The sequence below is a fragment of the Malania oleifera genome, chromosome 2 (assembly GCF_029873635.1).
Source record: "Malania oleifera isolate guangnan ecotype guangnan chromosome 2, ASM2987363v1, whole genome shotgun sequence".
NCBI classification, from domain to species: Eukaryota; Viridiplantae; Streptophyta; class Magnoliopsida; order Santalales; family Ximeniaceae; genus Malania; species Malania oleifera.
Window position 1 is genome coordinate 13,584,099 of NC_080418.1, and position 20,128 is coordinate 13,604,226.

General features: G+C 33.2%; 1 protein-coding gene across 1 annotated transcript in view; it reads right to left on the minus strand.

Annotated features, from left to right (window-relative positions):
- Window positions 1–16,822: 16,822 nt before the first annotated feature.
- LOC131149117 (protein INVOLVED IN DE NOVO 2-like) overlaps window positions 16,823–20,128 on the minus strand; it is a 59,851-nt gene continuing 56,545 nt past the window's right edge. Inside the window, exon 6 of the mRNA XM_058099231.1 lies at window positions 16,823–17,429. Within this exon, the coding sequence (XP_057955214.1) occupies window positions 17,199–17,429 (231 nt within the window). The 3' untranslated portion in view covers window positions 16,823–17,198. The remainder of the gene's footprint in view (window positions 17,430–20,128) is intronic.

The window sequence follows — 20,128 nt, forward strand, 5'->3', positions numbered from 1 at the left end:
TTCAAAACAAAAAATTATTGACTAAACACATCATAAAACAAATAAAGCATCGTTTAATATTTTTAAATCATGTAACTTATTAAAACACAGTGTAAATATAAAAGTTCATTCTTTGTAAATTAAAATTATAAAATGGGATTTTAATTCTTTTATGTGTAAAATTTAATGTTAAATGGATAAAAAAAACTCAAATTTATATTTATTGGTTGACTATTAATAGAGACAATTCACATGACTTTTCCTAATTTTGTCCAAGTTTTTATGTTTTTAAATATTGTATTCAACCTAACCCAAAAAGTAAGCGACAAATTGACCAATCATTTAATTCAAATCATTTTTTTTCAAATTATATTTTATTTTTTAAAGATATATTAAATCATTTAATTTTCATAAAATGTATATAGAAAATATTTTATAATACTATAATTATTTATGGATTATTTGTGTATTTATTTATTTCTATTAATTTTAATTTTTTTTAAAAAATAATAATTTAATTATATTGTCATGCTTATGTAAATTAACTGACATGATTGAGTCATTGGGTGTTCAACTCATCTATAAGTTTAATTTTAAAAAAAATGTAATTGACTAATCAATTTTTTAAAATTAATTTATTAAAGTAATGTCCTTTTCTTAGTTTATCTTGTTAAAATTGAGTGAAGTATAAAATTGTCATTTTATTAAAGATAAATTTTAATTTTTTTTTTTTACTAAACTTAATTGTTGGCTAATATTTAACTAACAAAGAGTTCATTTTGTCAATAAAATTAAATTTTAAGGGGTTTTGTGATAGTTTTAAAAATTTAGGGGTGAAGTGTCATTTTCAGAAAAGTGAAGGAGTGTTACTAGATTTAAAATATATTCGTATAGAAATATGGAATTGCAATCCTAAAAATCTCATTCTTGAAAGTAGAGTACTTGCCTCGTAGGAATGTTTTTGATTGTTTCGTGTTATCTAAACAAGTTCTCATGTCAATGTTTGGTTCAACATTAAAATCCTAAAAGATATTTTTTTTAAATGACCAATATACCCTTGACATGTTTCTAACTAATATATAAAAACAATTATATTTTTTAACCCAAAACTTACTGAAAATGTGTACTTCATTAAATTTATATTCTAAAATTTCAACCACAACAAATTTAAAACATTTAACACTTAATAGTTGATTAACTAAAATAATATAGGGCAATATTTTTAAAAAATATAAATATTTACACTTTTAATAGACATTTTTAAAAATAATACAAATTTAATTAACACAAATATTTTTTAATTAAAAATTAAAATTATAACATTTAAATTGATAAATTTGTTATAAAAATGCAGAAAATAAATAAAAAATAAATAGAGATGAGACAGAGATTTCACGTGGTTTAGCTATGCCTACTCCACAGGCAGATGGGATCAAAACTTCACTATCACAGGAAGAATTATAATAGGATATGGAATTGACCTTGTACAAGATATCTCTATATTCTCCTTATCTCTCGTCTTCTTTTCCTTTCTATGACACTTCAAGCATATAATTTGTATATGTATACAAATGAGAGGGAGGGGTGGAAGATGAATTAGCATATAGGGCAGGTTCATAGGAATATGAATTAGTGTATATATATGGGATAGATTCATAGGGACATGGATTAGTGTAGATATATAGGGTAGGTTCATTGTTGACATAGGAAAATGATTTGTCCATGTCATGGACATCATATCCTTGGGAATGTTGAAAGATGTTGCAACCAAACATCCTCTTAGAGATAATCCAATTTGTCAAGTAGGAAAAAAAAATAGGTCCTTTCGTGTCGCAACGTCCCGAAGATGGGTTCGGAATGACAATGGATAATAATGTTGAAAGTTCAATGGAATTGCCACTAACTTGTTATTTACCTAGATGTAGTTAATTCGCCTAATTACTACCTATTGATTGGTTTCTAAACTAATCCTAAGGTCAAGGAACTAATAGTCACGGTTTGCATTTACCAAGTTGGAATCAGAGGTTTAGTTATGCGATAGGAAGGTACTAGCACCCCCTATACACCCGTCCTACGAACAGTATTTAATTAACTATACATTATCCATATATTGAATCTAACGATTTTAATTAATTCCTTAAAAATAAATATTAAAATTTTAAAATAAAAATGTAAAATACAGTGCAATTTAGAAATGTCTAATAAAACCTCCAAAGGAGAGGATCTTATTTGATAAAACCTCCCACAACTAACACATGTGGGGTTTGAAATACCTGTTTACCCTTTGTTTAATCAATGGGACACACACACACCAAAATAGTATATATGTATATATGTATATATATATATATATATATATATATATATATATATAATCAAACAAATTCATCAAATTTGAGTAAAAAAAGAGTCTTTAAGTATTCCCAGGTTTTTCAAAATTTTTAAGAATTTTTAAAATTTTCTAATATTTTTTCTCTACAATTTTTAAAGACTTTTTCTTTATTTTATTTATTTTTGACTTTTTTTTCATTTTTTTACCTAAGTCAAAAATAACTCAAATAATTTTTATTGATTTATTTATACTAATTTTCTATATTTTTTATTTTTTAACTATTTTTTTCAAATTTTTTAAATTAAAAATTAATTTTTAAATTTTAAAAAATGAACAGGCAGTTTGAGACGGGTTTAAACCGGTTTGACCTAGTTGAAGAATGGCAGCCATGTGTCGCCATCGCCACATGTCAGGCGATGGCGACACATCGTGTTGCTATCTTTTTATTATATATATATATAATAAAAAGATAGCAACACGATGTGTCGCCATCGCAATTGACATGTGGCGATGGCGATATATATATAAATTTATTGCAGTAAGGTAATGTAAGCATGACGTCACCCACCACGTGGAAAAATTCGATAGGTCCAGGGAGTTTGGCACAAGCGATCCATTCGTCCAGAGAAAATACATTGGATGACCAAGATCGTGCTACGTTGCTTTTCAAACATGCAGTTGTTGGAATTGATGTATTCCCAAGAGGGGGATGAATTGGAATTTTAAAATTTCTCTTTAGGTTTAACGAGATATTAGCAATATTTCACAACCTATGATATTTCTAACTGGATTTCAATGCTCACAGTATTCAAAGCATGTATGTGAGAACAATCAATACAATAAATAATTAAACATACATGAACTGAATTCAAAGTGTGGAAAATAAAGTATGCAAGGAAGAGATCAACACACAATATGATATCGGGGTTCGGCCAATACTGCCTACATCCCTGCCTCTAGCTAGCAAACCCGAAGATTCCACTATTGCTCACTTAACGGGTGGAGCGGCACCGGTTACAACCAAGTCAAATTACCAAAGCTGACCTTAACCTTTACAAACTCTCCTTGCGAAGCGGAGAAGACCTTAACAACTAATCCTTACGGGCTAGATCAATACCCCCTCAAGCTACGCTTGGAATACAACAGATATTCAGTATAAATTTTGTGTACAATTTCAATGCTTCTCCACAAGCAGATATGTACCACGATATGCTCAATATAATTACAAATTGCACTTCCGTATAATATGAAAGTATAAACTCAGTGAAGTCTAAATGTGACTACTCTCAAGATAATGTCAATATTATCAAGCAGTATGTGAGAGTGGTGATGTGTTAAAAATATGTATATCAATCACAAGCAATAACCATAAAGAATTCAAGAGTACACTCAAATATCTCAAGAACTAATATTAAGTATAAAGTATAGGAGATATTTGAAATCAAGCTTGTTTGAAAAGTGTTTCACAAAGCACAAGAACAAGCCTTTGAATACTTGCAACAATAATGCAAGATTCACAAGCTTTAGAGAGTATTCCCATTGAAAACTTATGAATTAAATCACAAGGGAACTCTCAAGTTCACTCTCAAAAAAATCAACATCAAACAAATACAATAAGAGTGTGAGCTAATATTAACAATCTCAATAATACTCTTACCAAAGGATTTTAACAAGTAGGATAAGTAAGAGATGATTTTTTGGCTTGTATATGAAAAATAAGGGTTTTGAATTTCAGAGAGTTTTGACTAATGATATTTTCTAATCCATAGTTAATCTTTCCAAATGAACTGGTATATATAGACATTCATAAAAATATAACCGTTGAGGGACACAAGAGTCATTTTAGAAAAGATTAGTGAAGGTTAAATAAAATTAACCTTGTTTTACTGCAGTTAAAAAAGTTCAACCTGAGAGTTTCGCTCGACCAGATTTTAAGTTCGATCAACCTAATTTCCAAGTTTGGTCGACCAGGTCATTTTTCAACTATAAGTTCAGTCGACTAGGGCATTGGGGAATTAGCCACGTGCCAATTCGGTCAACCAGAACATTCAAGTTCATTTTAAAAATGGTCAACCGGATAATCAACTTGTTGACCCTAGGAGGTTTGGTCAACCAAAAGTCTATACAGGTTCAAGTTTGGTCGACCGAATGGTCAAAATTTGACTCTAGAAGATTCAGTCGACCAAAAGTCTATAAAGGTTCAGGTTCGGTTGACCGACCATATAAAAATTGTGCATTTAAGTCCTAATTTTCTTTTGAAGTCACACATGTTCACATGATTATTACTTCTAAGATATAGGGGTTTTGTCACGTGATGTTTGGGGACCTAAAGTCAATCTATGGTCAAGACTCTTTAATTTAGCCCAAAAAAGATGGCGTCAATTAACCGAAGTCAGCCCTAAAGTCTATCTACGGTCATTACTAAGCTTTCATTCATACCATGCATGTCATGCATTAATTATTACAGACCTTGGATTATAATTACATACCCAAAATGAATAAAAGAAAATATAATACAAATTGAAGTAAAGATCAGTTTTCATGCGTTGTTCCTTTGCAATTCCATGGAAAACACAGGGGTAAGCTCGTTTAAGTGCTTCTCGGCTTCCAAATTGCATCATCATCTGTGCTAACTGAAAAATAAAGATGGCGTCGGTTAACCGAAGTCAGCCCTAAAGTCTATCTACGGTCATTACTGAGCTTTCATTCATACCATGCATGTCATGCATTAATTATTACAGACCTTGGATTATAATTACATACCCAAAATGAATAAAAGAAAATATAATACAAATTGAAGTAAAGATCAGTTTTCATGCGTTGTTCCTTTGCAATTCCATGGAAAACACAGGGGTAAGCTCGTTTAAGTGCTTCTCGGCTTCCAAATTGCATCATCATCTGTGCTAACTGAAAAATAAACCTACTCAAATACTTAAAGTACACAGATGAGATACTGTAGTTTGTCATAATCAAAAAAGGGATCTGACCAAAAGGTCAACAGTAGTGCTAAATGTGCCATATGTTATCGTCCTTACGGTGACACATGTCCCACTTGATTTATTTATTTATTTTTCAAAATTTTAATATAAAAACTTTTTTTCTTCTTTTTTTTTCTTTTATTTTCTATTCATTCTCTCCTCTTTGAACTCTCTCTCTTTGAACTCTCTCGTTCTCCTCTCTCACTTTTTCTTCTCTCTCCAAACTCTCTTTCTCTCTCACTCTCTCTCCTATTTATCTTCGGTCTTTTACTTTTTCTTTCTTTATTTTTCTCTTTTCAAGCTTGCTCACTCTGTCTCTCAGCCTCGCTGCACCACCATGGTAGACATCCATGGCTACCATGGTCACCACCACACAGCGACATTTCTCCCCAAGTAACCCGTCATCCCTTTCTCTATCTCTCAAACTCTCTCTATCTCTTTAACCGTTATTTCTAATGTCTCTAATTTCTCTCCAATATATCTAATCTTTTTTTTTTTTTTTGTGCATATCTTTATTCACAAACATGAGCAAAGAGTCTTAAGCTCTCTACTTTGCTTCTAGACCTAGGCTTGCCTCTTGGAACGGTAAGTCCCGATTTCTCTCATTCATTCTCTATCATGGTTGTTTCTTATTTTCCTTATATTTCATTTTATTTTCTTGATTTTTCCTACGCTTTCTCACAAGCCCAACAGGAGGGGGAGTGGTTTGGTTGACCTAGGCATTGACCCAGGTTAAGTTAGGGTTAGGTTGGGTTTAGGATTCTAGTTAGGTTGGAGCTATAGGGTCTTCGACTTAGTCAGATTAGGCCTGTATGTTGGGTTTGGTTAGGTTTTAGTAGATCAAGGCTTCAAGTTTTTTGGGTTTGACTAGGCTTTGGGCCTAGGTAAATTGGTAGGTTAAGTTGGATTAAGCCCAATCAGGATACGCAAGTTTGAGTCTTAAATTAGGCTGGGTCGTAGGTTAAACGAGTCTAGTTTAAGTAGGTTATACTGTAAGTTGAGTCTAGTTTGGGTTTTGACTAATGGGTTGGGATTGATTTTAGCTTACCCAAGTCAACATTGACTTGGGTCCAAGTGTTTGGGTCAAACACGGGTCATTAGACCCAGGTTGGGTATTCGGGTCTATTGACTTGAACCCCAGTCAAATTGACTCGGATTTTCAAGTCGAATCACGGGTAATCGGGTATGGTATTTGGATTCAAATCTGAATCTAAGTTTTTAGATCTAGGTCAAATATCGCAACCCCCTCTTAGATGATTTTGAAAGAATTCTCAAATTCATTTGGTTTAAAATTGATTTATATTCAAAGATTTTGTTCAAATTTAAGCTCAAATTACATAATTCAATTTTTAAACATGTCTAAAATTTAAACAAAGTTAATCGACTAACAAAAAATTTAGAAAAACTAACCTATTGTTGGCTTTTTGAGTTCAATCTCTGTTTTGATGCTGACGAACCACTAGTATCTTATGTGTGTATTTAGTACGTGAACATGCTTAAATTTCAGCACACATAAGGAAAGGGAAAATGGAAGCCCGAATAGAACTTAAAAGCTCACATCATCTGGCATATTCCAAGAAGGCAGTATAGCAAAGATGAAGAAAAAGACATGTTTTTAATTTGTAATGCATTTTGTTTTATATTTGGTCTGTTATAATACATGGCATGAATGATGCGAATGATAAGCTCAACATGACCGTAGATTGACCATAGGAAACCAAATGACCGTAGGGCATCTTTCAGTTGACTGACGCCAAATTTTTAGGGTATGCTCAAAGACCATAGACTGACAACAGGTCTCAAAACATTGCATGAAAAAGCCCCCTATAACTTAGAATTAATTCTTATGTGAATAAGGGTGACTTCAAATAAGATTAGGACTTGAATGCACAAAGTTAGTCTGTTCGTTCGACCAAACCCTAACATACAAAGCAACTTTAGTCGACCGAACCTCCCCAGGGTCAAACTGTTGACCATCTGGTCGACCAATCTTAAAATCAACATTAACGCTCTGGTCGACCAAACTGGCACGTGGGGATTTCCCAACGCCCTAATCGACAAAACCTCTAGTTATAAAATGACTAGGTCGACCGAACTCATGAAATTTGGTCAACCGAACTTGACCTGGTCAACCAAACCTTTGAGGGTTCAAATCGCCCTATTACGGTTGACCGAAACCTTAGTTCAAAAATGTCGCAGTTGACCGAACTCAATTACATGGTTGACCGAACCTTGAATATGGTCGACCGAACCTCTCGGCTTGGTCAATTTTTTATTGTAGGTAAACAAGGTTAAATTTAATTAAACATCAATAATCTTTTTCTAAAATGACCTCCGTATCCCCAACGGTCATATTTTTCCCCAAGTTTATATATACCCCTTCATTTGTCTTAATTAGAGAAGATTAGAAAAATCATTAAGAAAATTCTCTCAAATTTTTATACTCATTTTTTATCCTCTCTTTATTATTACTTTGAAAAATCTATTTTCAAGAGAGCATTATATTTATCTTGGGCATTTGTTTTTACAGATCATATTGTTTACTCTCATACCTTGTTTATTCTTTCAAATCTTATTTTTTGAGAGTAAATCAAAGTTTTCTTCATATATATTCATTGATATATATCTTTGGAGGAAACTTGTTTATTGCTTGTGAATCTTGCACACATATTACAAGACTTCAAAAGCTCATATATTCTTCATGGCAAAATTATTTTGGAGCAAAAATCCTAATTCCCTTAAGCTTTATTTGAAAGACTAGTTTTTGGGAAAACTCTTGACATATTGAAAAGAGTACCTTGAGCATATTCTTATTTTAATATCTTTTCTTGGAAGGTCTCTTACTCTTGTTAGTAAGAAAATCATTTTTCACACTCGGTATTTATTGAGAAATATTTTTTAGCGAAAAATACACATTCTCACATTGAGCTTTAATTCATATCATACGTGAGTGTATTTATGAGTTTACTGTTGTACACATCAGCTTGTATTAGAAGCACATTTGTTTGTACGCAAAAATTTATTTGATTATCTGTTATATTCCCGACGGGTGGTCGGAAGAGGGAGACTAGTCTTGTGAATAGTCCTAAATTGGTTTAGACCCAGTTAAGAGAACTAGGTGCACCATCCTGGTAAGGTGTTGTATTAGGTATCGCTCTACCCATTAAGTGAGTCTTAGTGGAATCCTCTTACTTGTTAGCTTGAGGCAGGGACGTAGGTAGTATTGGCCGAACCCCGATAACATTTCTTGTGTCTGCTCTTAAATTCCTACACTTTAATTTCCTGCACATGTATGCTTATATTTAATTAATTATGAATGTGTGCATGATTTAAATACTGTGAATGATTGGGAAATATTTAGACAAACCTTAGGTTGTGATGTACTTGTTGTTGGATTAGTTAAACCTAGGCATAAATTTTTTAATACTCAATTCACCCCCCTCTTGGGAATACACTAATTCCAACAATTGGTATTAAAGCCTTGTTGCATAGACTTAAACGTTTTTTGCAAAAAATAGCAATGACTCGCATTGGTGTATCCCCATTCGGAGAGGGACAGTCACCTACTAGTCCTCCATTATTTTGTGATGTTAACTGCACTCACTAGAAAATTCGAATGAGCATTTTTATAAAATCTATGGACTAGAAGGTCTGACTGGTGATTGATAAAGTAATTTGTATGCCAGTCAAAAATGATAATAGTTTAATGCATGCAAATTCACATGTCATGGATTTACTATATTGCGCTTTAAATTCTAATATTTTGCTTGAGATTATGGTATGTACAAATGTGAGGGAAATCTGGGATGAGCTAGAAAAGAAATATGGAGAGCCCAAAGAAAAGGAGATCACTCCTTCGAATGCTCCAAGCTCAAATGATCAGGAGGAGGTAAATCATAGGCTAGTAATATCAATAGACACTAAGGTATATGATTCTTACTCTGTCTTATTTACTGATGCGTGCAATGATTCATGTGATGATTCTTATACTGAAGCTTGTGAAATATCACGTGTTAAATCATCTGTTGAACTTTGTGATAATACTGCTGATGTTGCATGCAATAATTCATATCAAAACTATTGTATTGAATCATGCAATGAGATTTATAATGAAAGCATGTCCTCTCCTGAAAAACTAGAAAATACTTTATTGAAAATGCATAAGGTTCTAGTAGTTAGGATGTGTAAGCAGAAAATAATCTTGAAACGGGAAAATAAGAAGGTGGCAAAACAATTAAAAGAATTGAAAGCTTATCATACCACCTTAGAAAAGAAAAAGATTGAAAAGATATTAAAAATTATCTGCTTAAGGAAAGAAATAAATGATTATTCTAAAGTTTCACCCAAAGTAGAATATGAAAAGAATAATCATATTAAACCCCTAAGAGCCAAAAGAAATAAATTTTTCAAAAAGGGTTCATATTATAAGTCCCACAGTCATATGTCGTCAAATAAAAATAAAACAGGTAAGCAAAATAAGCATAATCTATCATATGCGTATAAATTTCGCTTATCTTGTAAAATGAAAGGGCGTATCCGACTTAGAAATGTCAGAGGTATAAACAAAGAAATGATGTGGGTTATTATGAAGGCAAACTCCGTAGAGTCTAAGGAAGATCGGATTCCAATAGAAATTATATAATTTTTTTAATCTTCCCTTAGTTCCTAGGTTTAGGGGTTGTGATGACTAGAGACTTAGGGAGTGGTTCGGGGTTAAAATATATAAACCTAGTATCTGCATCCACTTCCAATTGGACATGACATCTTTGTTAGGTAATTAATTTCAAATACTTAATTCATGCTTGAATATACAATTCTTAAGTTAAGAATATATTGTCCATTGCACAAGCTTGTGGTTTAGGGAATATTACTTATTACTAAACCCATCCTTGAACTTAAAAGCCTTGAACAAGTTGGAGTCATCACTCTTGGTATAAGCATTGTTTATCGAAATTCCATATCTATTGTGAGCTTACTAAAAACCATCATTCTCAATCAAATTAGAGGTAGCTTGGGAGGGATTCAAACTGTTCATCGAATTATAATAATAAAATCCCTTTTGAGCTTTAAATGTAAAAATTCTCTATTTTAATTTATATAAAAGCTTTAAAATTCTCTATTTTAATTTATATAAAAGCTTTCTCCTTCATAGGAATTCTTTGCCCTTTCACGATCATATTCGGCAAAGACTTTTTCTATCCCCTAGTTCGTATCCTTGCTCACAATTATGATCATGTCTAAAGGATACTTTCCATCATTCAAAGGGCATTGTTCATGAAATTTGTATACTCCTAAATGCTCTTTGGTAAGATAAGTTGGACTTATTTACTAGCACGAAAATATTTTTAAATTATGTCCTGCTTCTGAACTTAAAAGAGATTTAATCTTCAAGAGTATTCATTCAAATTCACTCCACTAGCTCTCAAACTTTATATAAAATCATTTAGAGCTTCATTTTCATGAAATTAAGTTTAATGGATTGTATGATTGGTATAAGTTTCAACACATATGAAAATGCATTGTTTCAAGAAACCTATGCACGGACCTTAATGTTTAAAGTCATTTGAACGTGTGACTCTCACATGTATTGAGATTCATAAGAAAAGAGGCAAGGTAGGCTTATGACCTTGAAAAATATTGTTTGTGACTTTTTGGTCCAATGAGACTAAAGTAATTATAGCCAAGCTTGAATCATTAAAAAAAAAAAATCTTAAGATCCTTGGCTAAGACATTTAAAGATGAAAAGAGCATAAAATGATTAAGTGCATAACTCAAGGGGATCATTTCTTTTTCATAACTATTTATATTAGATGCTCTCATGATCATAGTTTATATGCCTTAATGAATAACAACATTGTACTGAACTCAAATCTATCCTCTACTCTCTACTATTTATATTCTTTAATGGATAGATTATATTTTATGAATTGTTGATTACTACTGGATTGCATATACTTGTATTGAAAGCCTCCTGCATGGCGGATGCAGTGATGTGTATTGCATGCTAGTAGTGAATTTAGGTTCTCGTGTGCCTTGAACTGAATTATAAATTGCTTATTTGAACCTATCAAGTACAGATTTTATAGGAAAACGTATAATTTACAAACGGCATGCTGCCGAAATTTCAGTAGAATTTTCCCAAAATAAAACCTTGTACATAAATGATTATGATAAAAGTAATGTTAAAATATTTTTGAAAGGATGAGTGAAAATAAAATGAACATTAACTTTCATCCTTACATAATCATCAGGTATTTAGAGGAGTTTAGCTCCATTCCTATAGAAAGGGCATAAATGATCGTCATGCATCACTTTCGTCTATTGAAATATTGAGGCTCTTCTAATATCCTTGAACATTATATCCTAGATTTGATATGGAATGTTCTTAGGTCATGAACTACATAGCATGCCTTAATATATATCCTCTGATGCATCTATGGTCTATAGGGACAACTATACTGGTAAGGATAAATATAGTTAATTAATAATCAATATGGTTGGTTCAAAAGTTTCAAAATAATGGCTTATACTACTAGGCATAATGAAATAATTCTCTATCTGGTATAATCAGTTTATTGCATCTAAACTAGAATTCAAACTGATAGGGGGAGCATCTAAAATTAAAATGCCTATCATATTATACTCACAAACTTTTTAGCTTAGATCTATTATTGAATCAAGTGTGGCATGTGCTTGAATGAAATGTTTTATTGAAAATAATAATCTAAAACATGTTGATTTGTCACAATCATTTGATTTGTCATATGATCTTGCATGTGATTGTTAAATTTTTAGGATCATTATAGTCATGGTTTTCTGGTTATATTTTATATTTTAGTATGTGCTTAGTTGACAAACCAGAAAATTTGGGCTTACTTGTTTTAAATTAAAATCTTCTGTTTCAGCAAGCACACACCTAGTACCTTTTTGCAAACATTAAAGGGGGATATATAGTTATATATATACATATATTTATTTACATGTACATTTGGCAAGAAATTCTTTCAAATCAAAAACTCTTTTATCTTTTGCCTTATTATTATTATTATATACCATATGGTTTTAAATTGCATAACTGGTTCAGTAACTTCGCATAAAAATGCATGCAAACTAGTTAGACTATGTTTGTGCTCAAACCAATTATTTGTTATCATATGTTGTGTGTTTTAAACTCATATCTTTCACGGGTCTTATGATATGTTTCAATTGCAATGATTTGTGCATATTTATGGTTTAATTCTGTTTTCATGTCATTTAAATCTCTTAATGACCAGTTATACTATTTTTTTTGTACTCAAATTGCTATATTTTTCAAAAACGGATGTATTTTTTTTTTTCATGCCCTTTTACTGATGACAAAAGGGGGAGAATTTATGTGAGCAAAATGTTAAATCTTTCTTTGACCAAAAGTGGGATTTTGTTTAAGGTAAATGTTTTAATGGGGTAAATATCTGAGTTACATGCATGTATGCACTTGTGCTACAATAATAAAACTAAATGCATATTATTTGAGATGTTTTCTTTTGTGAATATGCTTGACCTATATTGTTTATTTTCAAACTATGCATATTCTTAGGGGGAGCCTTTTCAGGCTTATTCCATTTTTCTCCTAGGTGTTTATCATCATCAAAAAGGAGGAGATTGTTGGCTTTTTGAGTCTGATCTCTGTTTTGATGCTGACAAACCACCAGTATCTTATGTGTGTATTTAGTATGTGAACAGTCTTAAATTTTAGCACACATAAGGAAAGGGAAAATGGAAGCTCGAATAGAACTTAAAAGCTCACATCATCTGACATATTCCAAGAAGGCAGTAGAGCAAAGATGAAGAAGAAGACTTATGTTTTTAATTTGTAATACATTTTGTTTTATATTTGGTCTATAATAATGCATGACATGCATAATGTGAATGATAAGCTCAACATGATCATAGATTGACCATAGGGAATCAAATGACCATAAGGCATCTTTTGGTCGACTGACTCCGAATTTTTAGGGTATGCTCAAAGACCATAGACTGACAACGGGTCTCAAAACATCGCAATAAAAAAGCCCCCTATAACTTAGAATTAATTATTATGTGAATAGGGGTGACTTCAAATGAGATTAGGACTTGAATGCACAAAGTTAGTGTGTTCGGTCGACCGAACCCTAACATACAGAGCAACTTTGGTCGACCAATCCTCGCTAGGGTCAAACAGTTGACCATCTGGTCGACCGAACTTATGAAATTTGGCCAACCGAACTTGACCTGGTCGACCGAACCTCGGAGGGTTTAAAATCGCCCTATTACAATCGACCGAAACCTCAGTTTCAAAATGCCCTGGTCGACCAAACCTTGAATATGGTCGACTGAATCTCTCGAGTTGGTTAATTTTTTACCGCAGGTAAACGAGGTTAATTTTAATTAAACATCATTAATTTTTTTCTAAAATGACCTCCGTATCCCCAACGGTCATATTTTTCCCCAAGTCTATATATACCCCTTCATTTGTCTTAATTAGAAAAGATTAACAAAATCATTAAGAAAATTCTCTCAAATTTTTATACTCATTTTTAATCCTCTCTTTATATTACTTTGAAAAATCCATTTTCGAAAGAGCATTATATTTATATTGGGCGGTTGTTTTTACAGATCATATTGTTTACTCTCATATCTTGTTTATTCTTTCAAATCTTATTTTTTGAGAGTAAATCAAAGTTTTCTTCATTTATATTCATTGATACATATCTTTGGAGAAAACTTGTTTATAACTTGTGAATCTTGCATACATATTGTAAGACTTCAAAGGCTTATATATTCTTCATTGCAAAATTATTTTTGAGCAAGAATCCTAATTCCCCTAAGCTTTATTTGAAAAACTAGCTTTTGGGAAAACTCTAGACATATTGAAAAGAGTACCTTGAACATATTCTTATTTTAATATCTTTGCTTGGAAAGTCTTTTACACTTGTTCTAGTAAGAAAATCATTTTTCACACTCGATCTTTATTGAGAAATATTTTTTAGTGAAAAATACACATTCTCACATTGAACTTTAATTCATATCATACGTGAGTGTATTTCTGAGCTTACTGTTGTACACATCTGCTTGTATTAGAAGTACATTTGTTTGTACGCAAAAATTTACTTGATTTTCTGTTATATTCTCAACGGGTAGTCGGAAGAGGGAGACTAGCCCAGTGAATAGTCCCAGACTGGTTCAGACCCGATTAAAAGAATTAGGTGCACCATCTTGGTAAGGTGTTGTATTAGGTGTCGCTCCACCCGTTAAGTGAGTCTTAGTGGAATCCTTTTAATTGTTAGCTTGAGGCAGGGACGTAGACAGTATTGGCCGAACCTCGATAACATTTCTTGTGTCTGCTCCTAAATGTCTACACTTTAATTTCCTGCACATGTATGCTTAGATTTAATTAATTATGAATGTGTGCATGATTTAAATATTGTGAATGATTGTGAAATATTTAGATAGACCTTAAATTGTGGTATACTATTGTTGGATTAGTTAAACTTAGACATAAATTTTTAAATACCCAATTCACCCCCCTCTTGGGAATACACCAATTCCAACACCTCTTGTTTCAAAATCTGCTATCTTGTTCTTCCTTTGTTCGAGCTCTAACATTCTCTTTCTATTCTTCACTTCTGAAATTCAATCGCAAGCACCAACTTCTCTTCTCTGAGCCTCAATATCTTAAACTCTTTGCTTTTCTTTTGAGAAATCTTTCTCAATTTTTCCAATGAGGGATTCCTCTCTTTTCCCTTTGTCTTTTTTTAAGTTTGCCTTAGGGAATAACCTTGATTTTAAATTTGATTACTAAAAGGGGCCTTTGATGCCTCAAGATATAATATTTTGACTTAAGACATATTATCTAAGGTTTGTCTGAAAATATGAGTCTTAATTTAGATTTAGATTTATGTAAATTTGGATGAAACTTAATACAATGTTATATTACTTTCTTTTTTTTATCCCAATGTCTTATTACTCCTTATCCAAATCCAAAGTTCAAATTCTATGTCGCAAACATGAGATAAGGATATTTTGTGATTTTAACATAACACTACTAGAGAGTTTTTTAGGAATTCTATGTACGTAATCACACACCTAATTATGAAAATTAGTATTTATTTTTCTTCTATTTTCTTACAATTTATTGCGCACATGTGCATAACTCTAAGCTTTTTTTCCAAGATTGCATAGGAAAATATAAAAATTTCTCATTACCAGCACAATCAAACAATATTTGACATAAAAAAAAAAAACCAATAAAAATATATATTTCAAAAAAAAAAAAAAAAAAGGATTAAACACTTGCCACTAAAAAAAATAATATTTCTGTGTGTTTGGAAGCATGTAAGAATTTTTTTGAATAGATTTGAACAAAAATATTTTACAAAATTATAATGAATTTCCTCCAAATCTACAGAAATTTAAATTCAAAACCTAAAATTCATATATTCAAAAATTATCTCATAAATTGCAACATCAATTTAGCACTAAAAAATTTGCTTGTACAGAAACCCACTAGGCTATTCTCTGCTCTACCCCTTTCACAGGTTATTGGCTCAAAGTTTAAAAGCATCAACTTAGCCTATGGCTCACTAAAAAATTTACCAAATTGCAGGTGCCCATGTTAGAACTTAGCCTATGGCTCAATCCCAAGTCTATTATGCTAAACTATTAGAACAATCTAATAAGACAAGGAGCGCACAGGAAAGGATGTAAAAAGAGGTTGAGAGATAATTTATAAGGGTTGCGTATCAATTCAAAATTTTGGATCTAAACTAAAAATAAATAAATTTATTTCCAAACATTTGTTAAATTCAAACATATTTTTAAACAAGTGTGTAACTAGATAACGCAATCCAGATCTAGAACATCTAACCTTCAAATCATGTTGCCTCAAACAACTTATTAATTCAAACGATAAATAATTGAAATTAAATTATTGCTATTAGACTTAAAATTGGAATAAAACAACAAACTTAGAGTAAATTTAGACCCGAGTTTGGTATTCGTTGCAATACTGGTTTATGAGCAGATTTATAAAGAAGATAGGAAAGAAAAACGAATGCTGTCGGTATGAATTTGTGAGGAAGGTTATGTTAGAACTTATAATTTGAGACTTTGTAAAGGTCGAATTTGAAGTGGTTAATATTGTGAACGTGATCTAAAATGATATTGAAACCATCAATTGTTGTTTTAATTGATTTTAAATATTCATTTTCCCATAGGTGGGGTGGGTCATTGGGCTTGCATTTCAGTTTCAGTTGTCCCACCGCTACCTCTACTTCACATTAATACCTGATGTTTAGTATAACATCATGTATTGATGAGTTTCTTATCTTATACGGCAGAGATTGAAAATGAGACCCTAACATTCAATGCTAGCATAAAAGAACCATTATCGAATTGAGCCAAATCAGGATTTATAGTTTGCGTGATGCTTCTTGGATACATGATTCGGGAAGGGTAGCTGGGCTGAAAATCATTAGATAAAAGGGAAGCAGATCTCTAAAAAAAAGGGAAGACAGTCTTCAATCTGTGATAAACCTTTTATAATGTGAGCCACTAAGAAAACTTCATAGAAATTTTCTTAATAAAAATACTAGAACATTATTACAAAACAAGCTCGAGCAAAAAAGCCCCTGAATGACCAAGAACAATATTTTAACTATATTGTCATGACAACGAACCTAAGACCAATCCTAATTACAGACCATATCCTACAACTTTACAATAATCAAGCAAGAGTCCAGCAAATCCTTCTGTATTAAAAGTTGAGATTATCTGAAAACTGCCAACAACAAAAAATGTCAAGACATCCATTTGAATACACCGTCGTTACGTCATTCTACTTCCAATGTGTTCACCTATTCTTCAATGGTAAAACTTAAAAACAAGGACCTTTATCTTTTCCTCCTCCTAAACAATTTCCACTGCCTCAATATATAAGATACCCCCTCTCCCAGTGTTGCTTTTTTTCCTTCCTTGTAATTCCATAGCTCTGGTACTGGGTACCTGCCACTTGGGTTGTACTCATTCATTTCAGCCAGGGAACTCGTCACAGCCTCAAAGACTTCATTTCCAAACTCATTCTTTAGATTTTTCAATTTCTCATCCTCTTCATCTATTATTTCCTGAACAGCCACATCCACCACAAAACCACAGATAAATGGAAAATCAACTGAGACGCAAATGACAAAGGGGGTGAATACATTATATTCTGGACGAAAATGGAAATTACATCAAATATTTGAATGCACACATAATGAAACAATAAAAGATCTAATAAATAAGGTGAAGGTGCATCTATTTGGTTTTTCTGCATTACAGTTAACACTGCAGAGCCATGCTATATAGCTACGGCAGTATTGTCACGTAACAAAAGGAAATCTGGTTGGTGGTTGACCATGTAGCCCTAAAATTAATTCATAAGAGCCATGGACCTTTTCCTATTTCCTCCTATCTTGAAATAAATAACTGCCAAGAACAGATATTTACACCCAGTTCATATGCAAAAATGCAATAATTTGAACATATGCAGCGATGATCATGTCTTCCACTATTTCAAATTTATGTACAATGTGTACTGATACAGAGTTCTATTATGCCTAGTGTTAGGGAGTGACAATGTAATGGAGAAAAGGATGAGAGAGATACTACTATAATTGTATTCTCCAGGGATTTAGAATGAATATATGAATATCTATGTTAACGTTTGTACGGTTATTCTCTTGGACTTGAATAATACAAGTAGTCCTTTTCATTATGGTGTTTTGTTGCCTTGGATTGTAATATCTCTGATTGTTATAGCCTTATTTTGTGTATGTGAATATATTGCTCGTGTGATATCCTACTGTTCCTTGTTTTCCTTGAGTATTGAGACTCACCCAATGCTCGTACTTGCAGGCTTGAACGTGTGAGATTTGGCTGACTTGTCGAGGGAGAGCTCTCAACGAGTGCCACACGGCCCTTACTTAAGTCCCATTTTAGGGATCCGTGACAGTTGGTATCAAAGCACAGTGTGTGCGAGCACCATGAGTGATAATATGAGAAATAAGTCGAGAAAAGCCGAGCGCATTGAGGCGCTTGAGAAAAAACTTGTAACGTTGGAGACAACGTGCTATGGACTCCAAGGGTTGATGGCAACATTGATAAAGAAGAAAGGCGTGCCAACAGAGCTTGAAGCCGCTGAAGAAAACCCCAAAGAAAATCTCTATGGGGTATCAAAATTTGTAGAGAGACTTGAGGAACTTGAAAAATTCATTCCACGTGTGAAATCCCTGGAGAAAAGGCCAAGAGAGCTTGAGGCCTTCTAGAAGAGTATCGAACAGTTGGCAGCCTTTGAGAATAGGCTAGAACATATTGAGGGCATATTGCCATCTCTTTCGTCCCAACGGGGAGAGCCAATAGAGCTTGAGGTCTCCTTGCGAGAACTAACGGATAATTTTGATTTCCTCGCAGAAGATGTTAAGGAGTCCATTACTGCTTTGAAGGAAGATTTGAAGGAGATGGATAATGTATAAAGTGCTGTAGACCAGGTTCAGAGGGATTTACAAGAAATGACAGTGAAAGTGAATGCAGTGGCACAGATAGCCCAAAGGCCGGTTGCAGATCCAAGTGAGAGTTTTCGATTGAAGGTACCGGAACCTAAAAGTTTTGGGGGTATGCAAGATGCAAAGGAACTGGATAATTCTTCTTTGATATGGAGCACTACTTCATGTGCTCACAAGTGGATCTAGAAGTGGACCAGGTAAATATGGCAACCGTATACCTAGTTGGGAATGCCAAATTGTGGTGGAGAACTAAATGGAATGACATTCAGCACAATAAGTGTGTCTTTAACACTTGGGAGGGGTTGAAACAGGCATTGAAGACCCAATTCTACCCAGAAAATGTGGAGTACATAGCATGGTGCAAAGTAATGGAATTGCAACAAACTGGCTCAATAAGGAGTCATGTACGAGAATATCAGGCCTTGATGTTGGACATCATAGACATGATCGAATCGGATAGACTATTTCATTTTCTCCGGGGTATGAAGACATGGCCAAAGAATGAACTGCTCCGGCAAGGTGCCAATGATCTCTCTTCTGCCCTCGCTGCTGCTGAGCGGTTGGATGATTTTTCAGACAATTCTGGGAAGCAAAATTTCCCCACGTCTGCTAATAAAGTGTATAAGCCCACAAATGGGGGAAAGGATGGGGAGACAAATAGTTCTTGGAGAGAGAAAAGAGCGCCCATGAATAGGGAGTGGAGGGGCAAACGAACGGGTGGTGGAGAGCGTCAATTGCCGGTCTCATGTTTTCTTTGCATAGGACCGCATCGAGTGGCGGAGTGCCCTGAACGAAAGGCTTTGAATGCTTTAAAGGCCCTTGGAGAGGAAACCGAAACCCCGACAGCAACCCCAGAAGAACAACAGAATATGGTGGGAGCATTGAGATTTTTGGGGGCATTAGAGCGCCAAGTAGTTACCAACAAGTCTCAGGAGAAGGGCTTAATGTACGTTGATCTACTTTTAAATGGAAAGAAAATCAAGGTCATGATTGATACAGGGGTCACCCATAACTTCATTACTGATTCAAAAATTCAACGGTTAGAATTACAAGTAGATAAGGATGTGGGGAAATTAAAAGCAGTGAATTCTCAAGCGTTAACCACGGTGGGAGTGACACCTAAAGTTACCTGTCAAATGGGGTTGTGGTCTGGAACAATTGATTTCACTGTGGCACCCCTCGATGACTTTGATGTAGTATTGGGGATGGATTTTCTTAAAGTGACACGCTCAATGCCGATCCTAGCTGCGGATTGTCTTGTGATAATGGGAGATGCACCG